This window comes from Dendrobates tinctorius, unplaced genomic scaffold (assembly GCF_039654945.1).
Source record: "Dendrobates tinctorius isolate UK_male_01 unplaced genomic scaffold, ASM3965494v1 ptg000014l, whole genome shotgun sequence".
Classification (NCBI taxonomy): Eukaryota; Metazoa; Chordata; class Amphibia; order Anura; family Dendrobatidae; genus Dendrobates; species Dendrobates tinctorius.
Genome location: NW_027361682.1, coordinates 10,416,651 through 10,435,306, shown reverse-complemented (window position 1 = coordinate 10,435,306; position 18,656 = coordinate 10,416,651). Strand labels below are relative to the sequence as shown.

General features: G+C 49.7%; 1 protein-coding gene across 3 annotated transcripts in view; it reads left to right on the top strand.

Moving 5' to 3' along the window:
• The first annotated feature begins 621 nt into the window (after positions 1-621).
• The window catches only part of B3GNTL1 (UDP-GlcNAc:betaGal beta-1,3-N-acetylglucosaminyltransferase like 1), a 254,602-nt gene continuing 236,567 nt past the window's right edge, over positions 622-18,656 (top strand). For 2 of the 3 annotated variants that reach the window (XR_012226679.1, XM_073559612.1), the window contains exons 1-4: positions 622-669; positions 7,699-7,807; positions 8,363-8,479; positions 9,114-9,213. Coding sequence is in view for 1 of the 3 variants with exons in the window: in XM_073559612.1 (XP_073415713.1) it covers positions 7,745-7,807; positions 8,363-8,479; positions 9,114-9,213 (280 nt within the window). In the remaining 2 variants the exon portion in view is untranslated. Of the gene's footprint in view, positions 670-7,698; positions 7,808-8,362; positions 8,480-9,113; positions 9,214-18,656 lie in introns of those variants that run through there. The other variant, XM_073559613.1, reaches the window with a different exon arrangement.

The window sequence follows — 18,656 nt, the reverse complement described above, 5'->3', positions numbered from 1 at the left end:
GATAGGATTAGATACACGGCTCAGCAGACAGTATCACAGGAGAGGATTAGATACACAGCTCAGCAGTCAGTATCACATAGGATAGGATTAGATACACAACTCAGCAGGCAGTATCACACATGATAGGATTAGATACAGAGCTCAGCAGACGGTATCACACATGATAGGATTAGATACACGGCTCAGCAGACAGTATCACACAGGATAGGATTAGATACACGGCTCAGCAGACTGTATTATAGGATTAGATACACAGCTCAGCAGTCAGTATTACACAGAATAGGATTAGATACACAGCTCAGCAGACAGTATCACACAGGATAGGATTAGATACACGGCTCAGCAGTCAGTATCACACAGGATAGGATTAGATACACAGGTCAGCAGTTTACCTACATACTGCATACACTGTGTTATTAGCACTTGGCCTCCTCCTGTGCTATGCTGCTGACAGGAGTAATTAGACGATTACTAGTACTACCAGTATACTACGGGTTAACCATGCTTCAGTGTTGAGCTCCAAAGCAGATGATTGAATGGACAGCAGCCTCAGCCAATGAGATGTGAGGGAGGTTTCGAGGTGGCCAATCAACTGTAGCATCCTCCCCGGAAACGTCTTAGTTTACCGCAGAGTAAAACCACGTGGTGCTGACCGGCTTCTTATCTCAGGTGCGTGGCGGGAAAAGGGACAAACAATAACGCAGGGAGGGGAGCGCTGCGGAGGGATACTGTGTATGTGTGACTGTGGGGGGGGCAGTGACTGCAGAGTGATACTGTGTATGTGTGACAGTGGGGGGAGCGCTGCGGAGTGATACTGTGTATGTGTGACTGTGGGGGGGGCAGTGACTGCAGAGTGATACTGTGTATGTGTGACAGTGGGGGCAGTGACTGCAGAGTGATACTGTGTGTATGTGACAGTGGGGGGGGCAGTGACTGCAGAGTGATACTGTGTATGTGTGACAGTGGGGGGCAGTGACTGCAGAGATACTGTGTGTGTGTGTGACAGTGGGGGGGGGGGGTAGTGACTGCAGAGATACTGTGTATGTGTGACAGTGGGGGGGCAGTGACAGCAGAGTGATACTGTGTATGTGTGACAGTGGGGGCAGTGACTGCAGAGTGATACTGTGTATGTGTGACAGTGGGGGGGGCAGTGACTGCAGAGTGTTACTGTGTATGTGTGACAGTGGGGGGGGGCAGTGACTGCAGAGTGATACTGTGTATGTGTGACAGTGGGGGGGGGCAGTGACTGCAGAGTGATACTGTGTATGTGTGACAGTGGGGGGGGGCAGTGACTGCAGAGTGATACTGTGTATGTGTGACAGTGGGGGGGGCAGTGACTGCAGAGTGTTACTGTGTATGTGTGACAGTGGGGGGGGGCAGTGACTGCAGAGTGATACTGTGTATGTGTGACAGTGGGGGGCAGTGACGGCAGAGTGATACTGTGTATGTGTGACAGTGGGGGCAGTGACTGCAGAGTGATACTGTGTATGTGTGACAGTGGGGGGGGGCAGTGACTGCAGAGTGTTACTGTGTATGTGTGACAGTGGGGGTAGTGACTGCAGAGTGTTACTGTGTATGTGTGACAGTGGGGGTAGTGACTGCAGAGTGTTACTGTGTATGTGTGACAGTGGGGGGCAGTGACGGCAGAGTGATACTGTGTATGTGTGTGACTGGGGGTCATTGACTGCAGAGTGATACTGTGTGTGTGACTGGGGGGCAGTGACTGCAGAGTGATACTGTGTGTATGTGACAGGGGGGGGATAGTGACTGCCGAGTGATACTGTGTGTATGTGACAGTGGGGGGGGGCAGTGACTGCAGAGTGATACTGTGTATGTGTGACAGTGGGGGGGCAGTGACTGCAGAGTGATACTGTGTATGTGTGACAGTGGGGGGGGGGCAGTGACTGCAGAGTGATACTGTGTATGTGTGACAGTGGGGGGGGGGCAGTGACTGCAGAGTGATACTGTGTATGTGTGACAGTGGGGGGGGGGCAGTGACTGCAGAGTGATACTGTGTATGTGTGACAGTGGGGGGGGGCAGTGACTGCAGAGTGATACTGTGTATGTGTGTCAGTGGGGGGGGCAGTGACTGCAGAGTGATACTGTGTATGTGTGTCAGTGGGGGGGCAGTGACTGCAGAGTGATACTGTGTATGTGTGACAGTGGGGGGGCAGTGACTGCAGAGTGATACTGTGTGTATGTGACGGTGGGGGGGTAGTGACTGCCGAGTGATACTGTGTATGTGTGACGGTGGGGGGGGCAGTGACTGCAGAGTGATACTGTGTATGTGTGACGGTGGGGGGGGCAGTGACTGCAGAGTGATACTGTGTATGTGTGACAGTGGGGGGGGGGCAGTGACTGCAGAGTGATACTGTGTATGTGTGACAGTGGGGGGGGCAGTGACTGCAGAGTGTTACTGTGTATGTGTGACAGTGGGGGGGGTAGTGACTGCAGAGTGATACTGTGTATGTGTGACAGTGGGGGGGGGGCAGTGACTGCAGAGTGTTACTGTGTATGTGTGACAGTGGGGGGGGGGCAGTGACTGCAGAGTGTTACTGTGTATGTGTGACAGTGGGGGTAGTGACTGCAGAGTGATACTGTGTATGTGTGACAGTGAGGGTAGTGACTGCAGAGTGATACTGTGTATGTGTGACAGTGGGGGGGTAGTGACTGCAGAGTGTTACTGTGTATGTGACAGTGGGGGTAGTGACTGCAGAGTGTTACTGTGTATGTGTGACAGTGGGGGTAGTGACTGCAGAGTGTTACTGTGTATGTGTGACAGTGGGGGGCAGTGACGGCAGAGTGATACTGTGTATGTGTGTGACTGGGGGGCAGTGACTGCAGAGTGATACTGTGTGTATGTGACAGGGGGGGGATAGTGACTGCCGAGTGATACTGTGTGTGTGTGACAGTGGGGGGGGGGGGCAGTGACTGCAGAGTGATACTGTGTATGTGTGACAGTGGGGGTAGTGACTGCAGAGTGATACTGTGTATGTGTGACAGTGGGGGCAGTGACTGCAGAGTGATACTGTATGTGTGACAGTGGGGGGGCAGTGACTGCAGAGTGATACTGTGTATGTGTGACTGGGGGGGCAGTGACTGCAGAGTGATACTGTGTATGTGTGACTGGGGGGGCAGTGACTGCAGAGTGATACTGTGTATGTGTGACACTGGGGGGCAGTGACTGCAGAGTGATACTGTGTATGTGTGACAGTGGGGGGGGCAGTGACTGCAGAGTGATACTGTGTATGTGTGACAGTGGGGGGGGCAGTGACTGCAGAGTGATACTGTGTATGTGTGACACTGGGGGGCAGTGACTGCAGAGTGATACTGTGTATGTGTGACACTGGGGGGGCAGTGACTGCAGAGTGATACTGTGTATGTGTGACTGGGGGGCAGTGACTGCAGAGTGATACTGTGTATGTGTGACACTGGGGGGGCAGTGACTGCAGAGTGATACTGTGTATGTGTGACAGTGGGGGGGACAGTGACTGCAGAGTGATACTGTGTGTGTGACAGTGGGGGACAGTGACTGCAGAGTGATACTGTGTGTGAGACAGTGGGGGGGGCAGTGACTGCAGAGTGATACTGTGTGTGACAGTGGGGGACAGTGACTGCAGAGTGATACTGTGTGTGTGTGTGACAATGGGGGGGGGGCAGTGACTGCAGAGTGATACTGTGTGTGTGACAGTGGGGGACAGTGACTGCAGAGTGATACTGTGTGTGGGGGACAGTGACTGCAGAGTGATACTGTGTGTGTGACAGTGGGGGGGCAGTGACTGCAGAGTGATACTGTGTATGTGTGACTGGGGGGGCAGTGACTGCAGAGTGATACTGTGTATGTGTGACAGTGGGGGACAGTGACTGCAGAGTGATACTGTGTATGTGTGACAGTGGGGGGGGCAGTGACTGCAGAGTGATACTGTGTATGTGTGACAGTGGGGGGGGCAGTGACTGCAGAGTGATACTGTGTGTGTGACAGTGGGGGGCAGTGACTGCAGAGTGATACTGTGTATGTGTGACAGTGAGGGGGCAGTGACGGCAGAGTGATACTGTGTATGTGTCAGTGGGGGTCAGTGACTGCAGAGTGATACTGTGTGTGTGAGACTGGGGGGCAGTGACTGCAGAGTGATACTGTGTGTATGTGACAGTGGGGGGGGTAGTGACTGCCGAGTGATACTGTGTATGTGTGACAGTGGGGGGGGCAGTGACTTTAGAGTGATACTGTGTATGTGTGACAGTGGGGGGGGCAGTGACTGCAGAGTGATACTGTGTATGTGTGACACTGGGGGACAGTGACTGCAGAGTGATACTGTGTATGTGTGACACTGGGGGGGGCAGTGACTGCAGAGTGATACTGTGTGTATGTGACAGTGGGGGGGTAGTGACTGCCGAGTGATACTGTGTATGTGTGACAGTGGGGGGGGCAGTGACTTTAGAGTGATACTGTGTATGTGTGACAGTGGGGGGGGGGCAGTGACTGCAGAGTGATACTGTGTTTGTGTGTGACAGTGGGGGGGGGGGCAGTGACTGCAGAGTGATACTGTGTTTGTGTGTGACAGTGGGGGGGCAGTGACTGCAGAGATACTGTGTGTGTGACAGTGGGGGGGGGTAGTGACTGCAGAGTGATACTGTGTGTGTGACAGTGGGGGGGGCAGTGACTGCAGAGTGATACTGTGTGTGTGTGACAGTGGGGGGCAGTGACTGCAGAGATACTGTGTGTGTGACAGTGGGGGCAGTGACTGCAGAGTGATACTGTGTATGTGTGACAGTGGGGGGCAGTGACTGCAGAGTGATACTGTGTATGTGTGACAGTGGGGGGCAGTGACGGCAGAGTGATACTGTGTATGTGACAGTGGGAGGCAGTGACTGCAGAGTGATACTGTGTATGTGTGTCAGTGGGGGTCAGTGACTGCAGAGTGATACTGTGTGTATGTGACCGTGGGGGGGCAGTGACTGCAGAGTGATACTGTGTGTATGTGACAGTGGGGGGGTAGTGACTGCCGAGTGATACTGTGTGTATGTGACGGTGGGGGGGGTAGTGACTGCCGAGTGATACTGTGTATGTGTGACGGTGGGGGGGGCAGTGACTGCAGAGTGATACTGTGTATGTGTGACAGTGGGGGGGGCAGTGACTGCAGAGTGATACTGTGTATGTGTGACAGTGGGGGGGGCAGTGACTGCAGAGTGTTACTGTGTATGTGTGACAGTGGGGGGGGGTAGTGACTGCAGAGTGATACTGTGTATGTGTGACACTGGGGGGGGCAGTGACTGCAGAGTGATACTGTGTGTATGTGACAGTGGGGGGGGGGTAGTGACTGCCGAGTGATACTGTGTATGTGTGACAGTGGGGGGGGCAGTGACTTTAGAGTGATACTGTGTATGTGTGACAGTGGGGGGGGGCAGTGACTGCAGAGTGATACTGTTTGTGTGAGACAGTGGGGGGGCAGTGACTGCAGAGATACTGTGTGTGTGACAGTGGGGGGGGCAGTGACTGCAGAGTGATACTGTGTGTGTGACAGTGGGGGGGGCAGTGACTGCAGAGTGATACTGTGTGTGTGACAGTGGGGGGGGCAGTGACTGCAGAGTGATACTGTGTGTATGTGACAGTGGGGGGAAGTGACTGCAGAGTGATACTGTGTATGTGACACTGGGGGCAGTGACTGCAGAGTGATACTGTGTATGTGTGACAGTGGGGGGGGGCAGTGACTGCAGAGTGATACTGTGTGTGTCAGTGGGGGTCAGTGACTGCAGAGTGATACTGTGTATGTGTGACAGTGGGGGGCAGTGACTGCAGAGTGATACTGTGTATGTGTGTCAGTGGGGGGCAGTGACGGCAGAGTGATACAGTGTATGTGTGTCAGTGGGGGTCAGTGACTGCAGAGTGATACTGTGTGTGTGTGTGTGTGTCAGTGGGGGTCAGTGACTGCAGAGTGATACTGTGTGTGTGTGTGTGTGACTGGGGGGCAGTGACTGCAGAGTGATACTGTGTGTATGTGACAGTGGGGGGGTTGTGACTGCCGAGTGATACTGTGTATGTGTGACATTGGGGGGGGGGGGCAGTGACTGCCGAGTGATACTGTGTATGTGTGACATTGGGGGGGGGGCAGTGACTGCCGAGTGATACTGTGTATGTGTGACAGTGGGGGGGGGGCAGTGACTGCAGAGTGATACTGTGTATGTGTGACATTGGGGGGGGGCAGTGACTGCAGAGTGATACTGTGTTTGTGTGTGACAGTGGGGGGGCAGTGACTGCAGAGTGATACTGTGTGTGTGACAGTGGGGGGGCAGTGACTGCCGAGTGATACTGTGTTTGTGTGTGACAGTGGGGGGGGCAGTGACTGCAGAGTGATACTGTGTGTATGTGACAGTGGGGGGGTTGTGACTGCCGAGTGATACTGTGTATGTGTGACATTGGGGGGGGGGCAGTGACTGCCGAGTGATACTGTGTATGTGTGACAGTGGGGGGGGGGCAGTGACTGCAGAGTGATACTGTGTATGTGTGACATTGGGGGGGGCAGTGACTGCAGAGTGATACTGTGTTTGTGTGTGACAGTGGGGGGGCAGTGACTGCAGAGTGATACTGTGTGTGTGACAGTGGGGGGGCAGTGACTGCCGAGTGATGCTGTGTATGTGTGACATTGGGGGGGGGCAGTGACTGCAGAGTGATGCTGTGTATGTGTGACAGTGGGGGGGGCAGTGACTGCAGAGTGATACTGTGTTTGTGTGTGACAGTGGGGGGGGCAGTGACTGCAGAGATACTGTGTATGTGTGACTGGGGGGCAGTGACTGCAGAGTGTTACTGTGTATGTGTGACAGTGGGGGCAGTGACTGCAGAGTGTTACTGTGTATGTGTGACAGTGGGGGTAGTGACTGCAGAGTGTTACTGTGTATGTGTGACAGTGGGGGTAGTGACTGCAGAGTGTTACTGTGTATGTGTGACAGTGGGGGTAGTGACTGCAGAGTGATACTCTGTGTGTGTGATAGCCCAGGGGGGAGGGGGCAGTGACTGAACAAACATTAAAGAGCAGGATTTTTTTCTACACCTGCCTTCAACTTTTGTAAATTAAAAAGTTTTCAGAAACAGAAGAGTTGTGTGTTTTTTTTAATCTAATCACAAAATGCAAAGTGAATGAACAGAAATCTAAATCTTATGCGTAAGTGGAGACCGCCCTTTCCCTTTCTCAGACAGGGGTATTAATAACCGATTACACCAAGCACATGATGAGCATCCTTTTCATGTGTAGGTTGTGACAATCAATTGCAAAAACTGCTGTGTAGGAGGCTCAAAACCGGGTGAGGAACAGCTAATCTACTATAATGGTGAGGTTGTGGAAGACAGGTTCGATCCTAACATCCAGCCAATATCATTGAGAGCGAGGAGTCCTGGAAGTGATGATCCGGTCCCACAGAGCCCTGATCTCACATCATCCAGTCTGTCTGGGATCACATGAAGAGACAGAGGGAGATGCACAAGTGACATCCACAGAAGATCTGGGGTCAGTTCTCCAAGATGTTTGGGACAACCTCCTGCCGAGCTCCTTCATAACCTGTGTACAAATGACAAGTACGGAGAAGAAGTGATGAAGGCAAAGAGCGATCACCACATACTGATGGGGTTTAGATTTCTCTTTTGTTCCCTCACTATTATTTTTATTAAGCTTTTGTTTTTTTAATTAATTTTTTCTTACTTTGCAGCCTTTTTTTTCCCCACACCTGCCTAAAACTTATCCACAGCAGCCACATGAAGGCGTCCGGAAGCAGTTCGGCCGTTGCAGATTTGGAGACCAATCCGCCAGCGGACGTGGTGCGTGCGCCCCCTATTGGACTGTGTAAAACTACATGACCCCTCCCCTCTTACCCGTCCCTAACCCAAAAAAGTGAAAAACATTTCTCGATTCTGCTTCCATGAAAGTGGGTGATGGTGTACATTTGTTCTGGGGTGGGGGCCTGTATCCCCACAGTGCCCTTTGCCCAGTATTGTCCAGTCATCTGCTGACTCATTCAGGTTGCTAGTTTGTCCTCTGTGGTGCGGGATTGGTCACCTCTGGGAGCCTCCAGTAAGGATGAGTTGTTCACTTTAAGGGGGATATTAATCAAAACTAGAACAGGGTTTGTTGCCCATAGCGACCAATCACAGCACAGCTTTCTTTTTTAAAGAGCAGAATTTGAAATGAAAGCTGCACTGTGATTGGTTGCTATGGGCGATAATGTCCCCTTTTGTGTATATTTTATACCAGAGCATGTTTTCCCGGTCCCTCCAGATTTGGGGGGCTTTCAGTAACGGTGCCGGTCAGTACGGGGTGTCATGGGTAACAGGCAGTGCTCACTGCATTGGTCTCATCTCTCTCTTGTGTTGCAGTCGCTCGTGGTCCCCGTGTACAATGCCGCACTCTGGCTGCACGACTGCTTGGCATCCGTCTCGCGGCAGGATTTCGGCGGCGTCCTGGAAGTCTCCATTTACAATGACGGCAGCACGGTGAGCAGTCTTTTGTATGTGCACTCCACCTGACCTACCCTCGCAACCTCTCATCCAGGACAGCTGCATGCTGGGACTTGTAGTTCTGCCCTCACACCCGCTCATCCAGGACAATGAGCGACGAGGAGCCTGACAGCTGCATTCTGGGACTTGTAGTTCTACTATCCAACCTGGTCATCTAGGACACTGAGCAACGAGGAGCCCAACAGCTGCATGCTGGGACTTGTAGTTCTGTGACTCTGGCAAACAATTTAAGTCTCCGCTTCCCAGACTCTTTAAAATGAGATTTTGGGGTCAGCTGCTTTCTCCCGTGATAGGAAAGGATGTTACATAATACAGAATAACCCGTTTTGCAGCTCTCTCTCTCTTTCTGGTTACATTTCTCACTTTTTTCAACATCTCTGCTCATTGTCAATGAATGAATGCTGTCATTTGCACCCAGAGGACGGAGGGCGTCTTGAAGGCCTCAGACGGCACATTATTGGGCAGCTCCTATGTTTTGGCCTTTTGCCTGTAAAGAGCTAAATTTCCATTCATCGACATGAAGCAGAGATCCAGCAAATCTTACGAAAACTCAAAACTTTCAAACGCTGAATTCTGCGGAAGTGAAGAGTTGTACTGTTATTTCTTTCAGGATGGTTCTCCTGGTATTATAGAGCGATGGAAACCAAAGCTTGAAGATAAAGGCATCTGGGTGATTTTAGGAGGTCATGACAGCGAGCGACCACGGGGAGGTGAGGGCAAACCTGATTATACCAGTCATGTACACCGTGATTGCACCAGCAGAATGGTGAGTGCAGCTCTGGAGTATAATACAGGATGTAACTCAGGATCAGTACAGGATAAGTAATGTAATGTATGTACACAGTGACTGCACCAGCAGAATAGAGAGTGCAGCTCTGGAGTATAATACAGGATGTAACTCAGGTGTAGTACAGGATAAGTAATGTAATGTATGTACACAGTGACTGCACCAGCAGAATAGTGAGTGCAGCTCTGGAGTATAATACAGGATGTAACTCAGGTGTAGTACAGGATAAGTAATGTAATGTATGTACACAGTGACTGCACCAGCATAATAGTGCAGCTCTGGAGTATAATACAGGATGTATCTCAGGATCAGTACAGGATCAATAATGTATACACAGTGACTCCACCAGCAGAATAGTGAGTGCAGCTCTGGAGTATAATACAGGATGTAACTCAGGATCAGTACAGGATAAGTAATGTATGTACACAGTGACTGCACCAGCAGAATAATTAGTGCAGCTCTGGAGTATAATGCAGGCGGTAACTCAGGATCAGTACAGGATAAGTAATGTAATTTATGTACACAGTGACTGCTCCAGCAGAATAGTGAGTGCTGCTCTGCTCAGCTGCTGCTCATTGTGCTAATTGTGGGTGTGTTCGTTCATGAGAAACACCATCTCTCCACCCGTGGACCTGCTCTCTCTCTTACCCAGGGAGGGAGTGGGTTTCCTGGGATGAGCAATGGAGCCAAGTCTCAGTCTTCTGTTTTCCGGACCAGGCCAGTGGGGATCAGCAGAAACCAGCAACCGGCCTGCACATCAAAGGTCTTGGGGATGAGACGCTCCACCAGTAGCAATGTAGCTCCTACTCCCTTCGAGTCTGCAGAGACTCAGAGAAGCCGCAAGGCTTCCAACATGGTGGAAAATCCTGCAAGCATGCATGATGGAGGTCCTTCCAGAGGAGTGCTCACAGAGGAGAGGCCAAACTCACTGAGGAAGGTTGGAGCTGTAGAGACCCAAGGAGTCTGTGTCCACATATGCCTCCCGGGTCATGAGCCACCTCTGTGAGTATGAAGAGGCGAGTAAGACCAGGAGGCTCTGGGAGGAGCTGCGCTGCACAAGCGCCAAAGCTGCAGGTGCCTCCAAACCAAGGAAGAATCCACTCCAGACGGAGGTAAAGAGGCTGAAGCTTGAAATTCATGAGCTGGAGATGAGGAAAGTATTCCTTAGAGGAAAAAAAAGTGGACCATTTACAAAAAAACTACTGAATGAGGACAGATTCAGAGAAATGGCAGATAACAGAGAGGAAAGGCAGATGGGCATGCAGCCTGCGAGCCAGGTGGATGATGATGATGATGACCAGCAGAAAGCCCCACCTGGCAGCCTGCAAAGTCACCCGCAGGCCACATGCAGCGAGCTCCCTCCACAGGCGACAATGACATCTGGTCGCAGGGAGCCAAGTCATTTGCAGGGTCGGCTCACTGTATAAGCTCTGTTGCTCAGCCTGGGTTCTGCTGTGGATCCGGTGCAAAGGCATGGGGAGAGTACAGAGCACGGTAGTGAGGCGCAGAGCTCTGACTCTGCTTGTAGTAGCACGAGGTACATCAGCCGAGAGGCTGGACAGTGATGGCGGCCCGGCAGCGGGCGAACGTACAGGCCACGATGCTGTGGTGTGTTCCTCAGTGGGAGGGGGAGTGGCCCAATGTCGGGGGGAGTTCCAGTAGCTTCAGCGCCCCTGAATACTGTTGCTACTGATCACTTAGTTGAGAAGCGGTGGCAGTGTGAGGGGGTTTCCGGGGCCAGTAGTTCTGGTCCTCCCAAAGTCCCATTCTGTGTTGTCGCCGCTGGTCAGCAAGATGCTGATATAAAGGATCAGCGGTGCCTCACAGCGGCAAAAGATCAGCGGCTCCTGGTATCAACAGTGAAGCAATGAAAATTGCCAACCGATAATGCGAAGGGCACACGTAAGTCTAGGGGTGAGGTTACCACCAGTTCTGTGGCTGAGGCTGAGCCCCTTGTGCCTGGTGATGCGGAGGTCAAAATGTCACCCCCTGTTGTCAAAGGTCCAGCAGGAGTGAATGTGGTGGGAGGTGTGGATGAGGAAGTTTCTTTGTCTAGTGGTGTGGCTGCTGGTTTGGTGGAGGGTGAGGGGGTTATGGAGGTGGGTAATAGTGGTGTTGATGTGGTCACTGGTCCGGTGGCCCTCCCCCTTCCCATTGATGGCAGAACCCATCAAGAGTTATGCCACTGTCACCTCCGGGGGAAGTAGGGCGTCCTCCTCGTCCCTGGGGGCTGCATGTTGCAGCTGCGTCTCCTGGAGGATCTAAAGAAGGGGAGAGATCACTAATGGTAGAGGGTCGAGAGGTTGATCTATCCTGGATAGAGAGGCATGGCCTCGGGGCCTTCCGAGAGAAAAAAGGGGGGATGCAGTGTGGTCCCTCCCAACAGCCAGGCTGTCTGTGTAGGAATGTGGTCCGTGTTCGGTGGAGGGGCAGTAATGCATGTCCTCCAAGGTCTAAGCTTGTGGAGCTCCTGCTGAAGGTGGGCTTCAAGGCAATTGACATCTATGCCTTGATACATCCCTATTCCACACCTGAGTTACAGGTCAGCTTTGTTCTGCCAGAGGAGCTTGATCTATTCTGGTCGAATTACGAGTTGTCAAAAAAATGAGCCCGGCTGGCGAGACTTTGCCATTCAGAGGCTGTGTCTCGCCAAAACCAAGTCAAGAAAGTGACCGTGATGACTTGTAACGAGTCGCTTTCTTATGACATCATGACGTAGCTTGGCCGAAATGGAGAAGTGGTAGAGATGCCAAAGAAAGAACCGTGACGAGTTTGGTATCTGCTCAGGGGCCTGGACGCTTATGGTAAAACTTAAGCATTCAGGTGGTACAGTTGCCCACAATCCATAATCTGCCTTCCTGGGTAGGGATCGTATCCAGGTCTTCTACCCAGGGCTGTGGAGTCGGTAAGCCAAACCTGCGACTCCGACTCCTCAATTTCCCTTACACCGATTCCGACTCCACGACTCCGACTCCCACATTTATTGCTTATATTTAAGTGAAAAATTTATTGTAGTACAATGTGAACATCAGACATTTAATCATTTTTATGATCAATAATCAAGATATTTAGATAGAACAGAATATATATTTATTGGAATACAACTTTAGAACACAAAAAACTGTAATAAATTGTAAATATGTAATACACTATGTAATATCGATTACATATATACAGTACAGACCAAAAGTTTGGACACACCTTCTCATTCAAGAGTTTTATTTCATGACAATGAAAATTGTAGATTCATTCTGAAGGCATCAAAACTATGAATTATAGCAACAATCAAGAAAAAACGCGTATGGCACCGCTGTTACCGTATATTCTCAGAAGGTGTGCGGTATGCAGGAAGCAGACGGCTGGTGAACTCGGGTGCTTGACCTGAAATAGACAATCCTCGGAATCCACATGAAGAAATGGTCGCACTCATCGAGTTTGAAGCGCTCTAGTAGCGCGAAACGGCCGTTGTCAGCCTTTTTGCACTCCTTATGTCACTCCCCCGGCCCGACATGTGATATACAAACTCGATGAGTGCGACCATTTCTTCATGTGGATTCCGAAAACTATGAATTAGCACATGTGGAATTATATAATTAACAAAGTGTGAAACAACTGAAAATATGTCTTATGTTCTAGGTTCTTCAAAGAAGCCACCTTTTGCTTTGATTACTGCTTTGCACACTCTTGGCATTCTCTTGATGAGCTTCAAGAGGTAATCACCGGAAATGGTCTTCCAACAGTCTTGAAGGAGTTCCCAGAGATGCTTAGCACTTGTTGGCCCTTTTGCCTTCACTCTGCGGTCCAGCTCACCCCAAACCATCTCAATAGGGTTCAGGTCTGGTGACTGTGGAGGCCAGGTCATCTGGCGTAGCACCTCATCACTCTCCTTCTTGGTCAAATAGCCCTTACACAGCCTGGAGGTGTGTTTGGGGTCATTGTCCTGTTGAAAAATAAATGATGGTCCAACTAAACGCAAACCGGATGGAATAGCATGCCGCTGCAAGATGCTGTGGTAGCCATGCTGGTTCAGTATGCCTTCAATTTTGAATAAATCCCCAACAGTGTCACCAGCAAAGCACCCCCACACCATCACACCTCCTCCTCCATGCTTCACGGTGGGAACCAGGCATGTAGAGTCCTTCCGTTCACCTTTTTTGCGTCGCACAAAGACACGGTGGTTGGAACCAAAGATCTCAAATTTGGACTCATCAGACCAAAGCACAGATTTCCACTGGTCTAATGTCCATTCCTTGTGTTCTTTAGCCCAAACAAGTCTCTTCTGCTTGTTGCCTATCCTTAGCAGTGGTTTCCTAGCAGCTATTATACCATGTAGGCCTGCTGCACAAAGTCTCCTCTTAACAGTTGTTGTAGAGTTGTGTCTGCTGCTAGAACTCTGTGTGGCATAGACCTGGTCTCTAATCTGAGCTGCTGTTAACCTGCGATTTCTGAGGCTGGTGACTCAGATGAACTTATCCTCCGCAGCAGAGGTGACTCTTGGTCCTTTCCTGGGGCGGTCCTCCTGTGAGCCAGTTTCTTTGTAGCGCTTGATGGTTTTTGCCACTGCACTTGGGGACACTTTCAAAGTTTTCTCAATTTTTCAGACTGACTGACCTTCATTTCTTAAAGTAATGATGGCCACTCGTTTTTCTTTACTTAGCTGCTTTTTTCTTGCCATAATACAAATTCTAACAGTCTATTCAGTAGTACTATCAGCTGTGTATCCACCAGACTTTTGCACAACACAACTGATGGTCCCAACCCCATTTATATGGCAAGAAATCCCACTTATTAAACCTGACAGGACACACCTGTGAAGTGAAAACCATTTCTGGTGACTACCTCTTGAAGCTCATCAAGAGAATGCCAAGAGTGTGCAAAGCAGTAATCAAGCAAAAGGTGGCTACTTTGAAGAACCTAGAATATAAGACATACAGTATTTTCAGTTGTTTCACACTTTTTTGTTAATTATATAATTCCACACGTCTTAATTCATAGTTTTGTTGACTTCAGACCGAATCTACAATTTTCATAGTAATGAAAATAAAGAAAACTCTTTGAATGAGGTGTGCCCAAACTTTTGGTCTGTACTGTGTGTGTATATATGTGTGTATATATATATATATATATATATATATATATATATATATATATATATATATATTATATCACACATACGCTAACACTATGACTTATCTCAGCCAAGACAAAGCCTAGATCCTCAGGCTACATTCACACCATGGGCGTAGCTAGGATCCAACCTGGGGGGGGGCAGAACCTCATACTGCACACCTCAGCTGCTGCAGAACCTCATACTGCACATCCCTACACTTGAAAATAAAGCCTGCACCTTAAGAAGATGTGGTGGTGATGTATGCAGTCTATTTATTCCAACTAGCAATTGATGTTGATGTGTTACTGAAGACGAGCAATGCCTGTCCTGGGCGTCCTTTTGGGCAGCTATGAGGTGTACCTGACTGGTGCTTAAAAAAAAAGAGGAGTGTTAGTCTGTGTACTACCCGGTTTTCATTCTTTTTGGTACAGATACGATATGGCTAGACAGATATGGATAAATGGATAGATAGAGCAGATTTCTAATCTGCTTTTGCTATTGAAAACATTATCTATGAGCTCAAAAACCTTTCAGGTGATGCGGTTTTTTAAAAAGCTGATCGGCTTTTGCAGCTGAAAAACGTATCCTCAAAAAACGCAAGAAAAACGCTGTGTGAGTGCAGCCTTAGATCAGGAATATAACAGCCATTTATAGGACATTTCATAACTTTCCCAAATTCCTATGAAAAAATATTCAGCACATCCTGCATTGAATTACTGTACCCAGTTTATTATATATTTTAGGAGTCGGAGTCGGTCCATTTTATACCATCTCCGACTCCACCAAAATGAGCTCCGACTCCACAGCACTGCTTTTACCAGGGGGGCAACCGAAGCTCTGTCACAGGTGAGGCGATCCCACACACTTCAGTGCAAACTGCACTGTGCAGAAATGTTCTTTTTGTGGGGATATCGGCCATCTTGCTGCATCTTGTGTGGAGATTAGATGCCACCTATGTGGTGACTTAGGTCACCCATTCAGCCGTTCCTCGCTCCTTTTCTAATGCAGTCGTAACCCCGGTGGGAGAAAGCCGTGAGGCTGATTCTGCTGGGGAAGGGACCAATAAGTTATTAATTCCAGGAGGAAGGAGAAGAGCATGCGGTAGATTGCATATAAAAATATCAAAACTTTATTCAAAAAAGTGCTACAGATATTATACCTTACACACTAGTTTCCTTAATATTGCGTTGATCCAGGGAGCTAGTCTGATTGCCATATGTGGAGTCGGGAAGGAATTTTTTTTTCCCCAATGTGAAGCTTACTGTTTGCCACATGGGTTTTTTTTTGCCTTCCTCTGGATCAACATGTTAGAGTAAGTTAGTATAGGATATGAGTTGAACTAGATGGACTTAATGTCTTCCTTCAACCTTAATAACTATGTTACTATGTTATATATAAATAACAAAGTGCCAATCAAATAATGCAGACGGTATGAATCCAAATGTCACCGACTCCTTCCACCATGATGGAAAACATCCCAGCAAGCATCCCCAATGTAACCATATACCCAGAAACCCATGTCCGCATAAGGAAATAATGCCCAAGGGCTGAATGAAAGGGTCAGAGACCTGAAATAATAGGGAAAAAGCTGACACAGTATAATGGCAGACCACAGTACAACGCCAAGCAAGTCCCAAAATGCAGCATAGTAGCTTATCAAGGAAGGGAGGAGAAGGAGAGCCTGGTAAGTATCACCCCGGGAAAGGGACTAGCAGGGATGAGGGAGCTGAGGGGCCAAGGAGGAAAAGCAATAAAAAGATGCCTGCCCTGCTCAGGTGTCTAGACAAGCGCAGACAGGAGAGGGAGCTGGGCGAGCCCCAGGCTACTAAGGTAGCTCCTGTCCTGGATGCCAGTCTTGCTGCTGAGGCCCCGAGGGATGATGAGTTGGATGAGGAGGTCAGGAGGATCCACAAGGAGGAAAGTGCCACTGCTTCCGAATCTTCCCATTATGAAAGTATGGATGAGGATAATAGTCAGTGGCTAGAGGACAAGTGTAAGCTAGGCACCAGAAAGAAGGGAGATAAATCATCTTCTTCCGCTCTGACCGAGGCACCAAAGGAAGGAAAAACTGACTCCCCTCTGGTTGGTCTTTCTAACTGGTTCCAAGCCCTTGAGAAAATCTCTTCCTCTGAGGAGGAAGCTGACGGTGAGGTTCTGGATTCGGCGGGGCTTACAGGAGGTGCCGAGTCTCTTTCTGGGAATGTAAGGTCCTTGGAGGGAGGGACTGGCCCAGAGTCCGGAGACAAGGATGATAAAAAGGAAAAGCTTGTGGAAATGGACACCTCTGTGTCATTAAAGAGGGGGAAGGATTCCTCCTCTGAGGCAGAGGACAAGGGGAGTGGGAACTAAAAAGCCATCTCACTCAATCACCAGTTTTTTCTTTTTGCAAGAGACCAGGCTGCCAAACATGGCAGACGTGTTTAAAGCTAAGAGGGAGTGAAAACTCAGGCCCTCCTATTTGTCTCTTGCGGCCGAGCCGTATAGCGGAGTGGTGGTCCTTTTTACCGCATCGGTGGAATGCCGACGGGTTATTGAGTTAGAAATGGAGAGGTGCCTGATCTTAGATATCCTCATGAAGGGACAAGAGCTCAGGCTCATTAACATCTATGGTCCCCAATCTAAATGAGACCGGAAGTGTGTCTTTATGAGGATCAAGCCCTACCTTTTTACAAGTCGGCAGGTTCTTTGGAGGGGACTTCAATAATGTCACGAGGCCCCGAGATAGAGGAGGTTCCAGAGAAAAGCTGACATGATAGCGTCACCCTTAATAGTATAGCTAGTGAGGCTTGCCTGGTGGATGTCCACATTTGGCACACCCCAGGCAACGAGGGGTTCACCTCACCTATCATAGAGGTAACTGTAGGTCCAGAATGGATAGGTTTTATTTAAAGGAGGAAGCTGTCTCTTCAGCAGTGTCTGTTGTTGAGGTGGAGTTCTCTAACCATTGTTTAATTTTGTTTTCTCTGAATGTTACAGAGACTCTCCATATGGGAAGAGGCTTTTGGAGGCTCAATTAGTCTCCCTGGGAAGAAGCAGAGATAAGACAGTCCTTTGAGGATTTTCTTCAGAGCCAAGTACCCTTTTTGGATCTTTGTAGTAGTAAATGTACTGTCACACTTAGCGATGTACCAGTGATCCCGACCAGCGATATGACGCGGTCAGGATCGCTGGTACATCGCTAAATAGTCGCTAGTGAGCTGCCACATAGGCAGATCTCACCAACGACATCGCTGGGGACGGGGGTCGTTACTTACCTGTTACACCAGGCGATCCTGCGTCCTCCCGCCCGGCTCCACGCGTCGCTCGTCTTCACAGCAGGAAGCGCCCGACGAGAAACAGTCCTGAACGTTCTCGCGCGATCAGCGATAACCAGCGGGGGAGCGGGTCGTAGGTATCAGACACAGCGATATCGCTAGCAATATCGCTATAACGTCACTAGTTATAGCGATATTGCTAGCGATATCTCTTAGTGTGACATGCCCTTAAGTCAGAGTGGTGGGAGATGTTCAAGAAAATGGTGGTGAGATTCTTCCACCAGCTCTCGAGCCTCAGGAGTCTGAGCAGGTACCGCCTGTATCAGGGTCTGAGGGGCAAACTCGAGCATCTTGTCTCAACTGGAGGTAGCCACGAGGAGATCTCCAGGGTGAAATCTTTGCTTATGAGGTGTCAGTATGATAGAAACACCTCTTTGGTTTTTGAGAGGGATTACGGGAAGTACTGCTCGCCCGACCCTTACAGAAACTGCAAGATGTCAGTGAATAGTAAAGTGGTTACAGGTGTGGTCAACACTGCGGGGTCCCTGAGGCGATCCAGATCAGGGATCCTGGAGGTTGTCAGATCCTTCTACTCACACCTCTTGGGGAAGAGGGATCTCAATTGGGATGAGATGTTGGCTTTCCTGGCTGAAACCGTCCCCGAACCAGGGGTAGACCCCTCTCTTGATGTTTTGACAGAGATGATCAGGGAAGAGGAAATTAAGTTGGAGATTGAAGGGCTTGCCCCCAAAAAATTGCCCGGTCCAGATGGCTTAACATCTGAGTTCTATAAGACCTTTAAGGATGCTTTGGTTCCCCTCTTGACTGAGGTATTCAATGAGTGTCTTTCCTCAGGCACTGTGCCAAAGTCAATGAGGTCTGCCCTCATCATCTTGTCAAAGGGTAAGGACCCATCTTGCATTGAGAATTGGCGTCCCATAGCGCTTCTCAATGCAGACAAAAAGGTTCTGGCCAAGGTGCTGTTTAATCGACTGGTGAAAT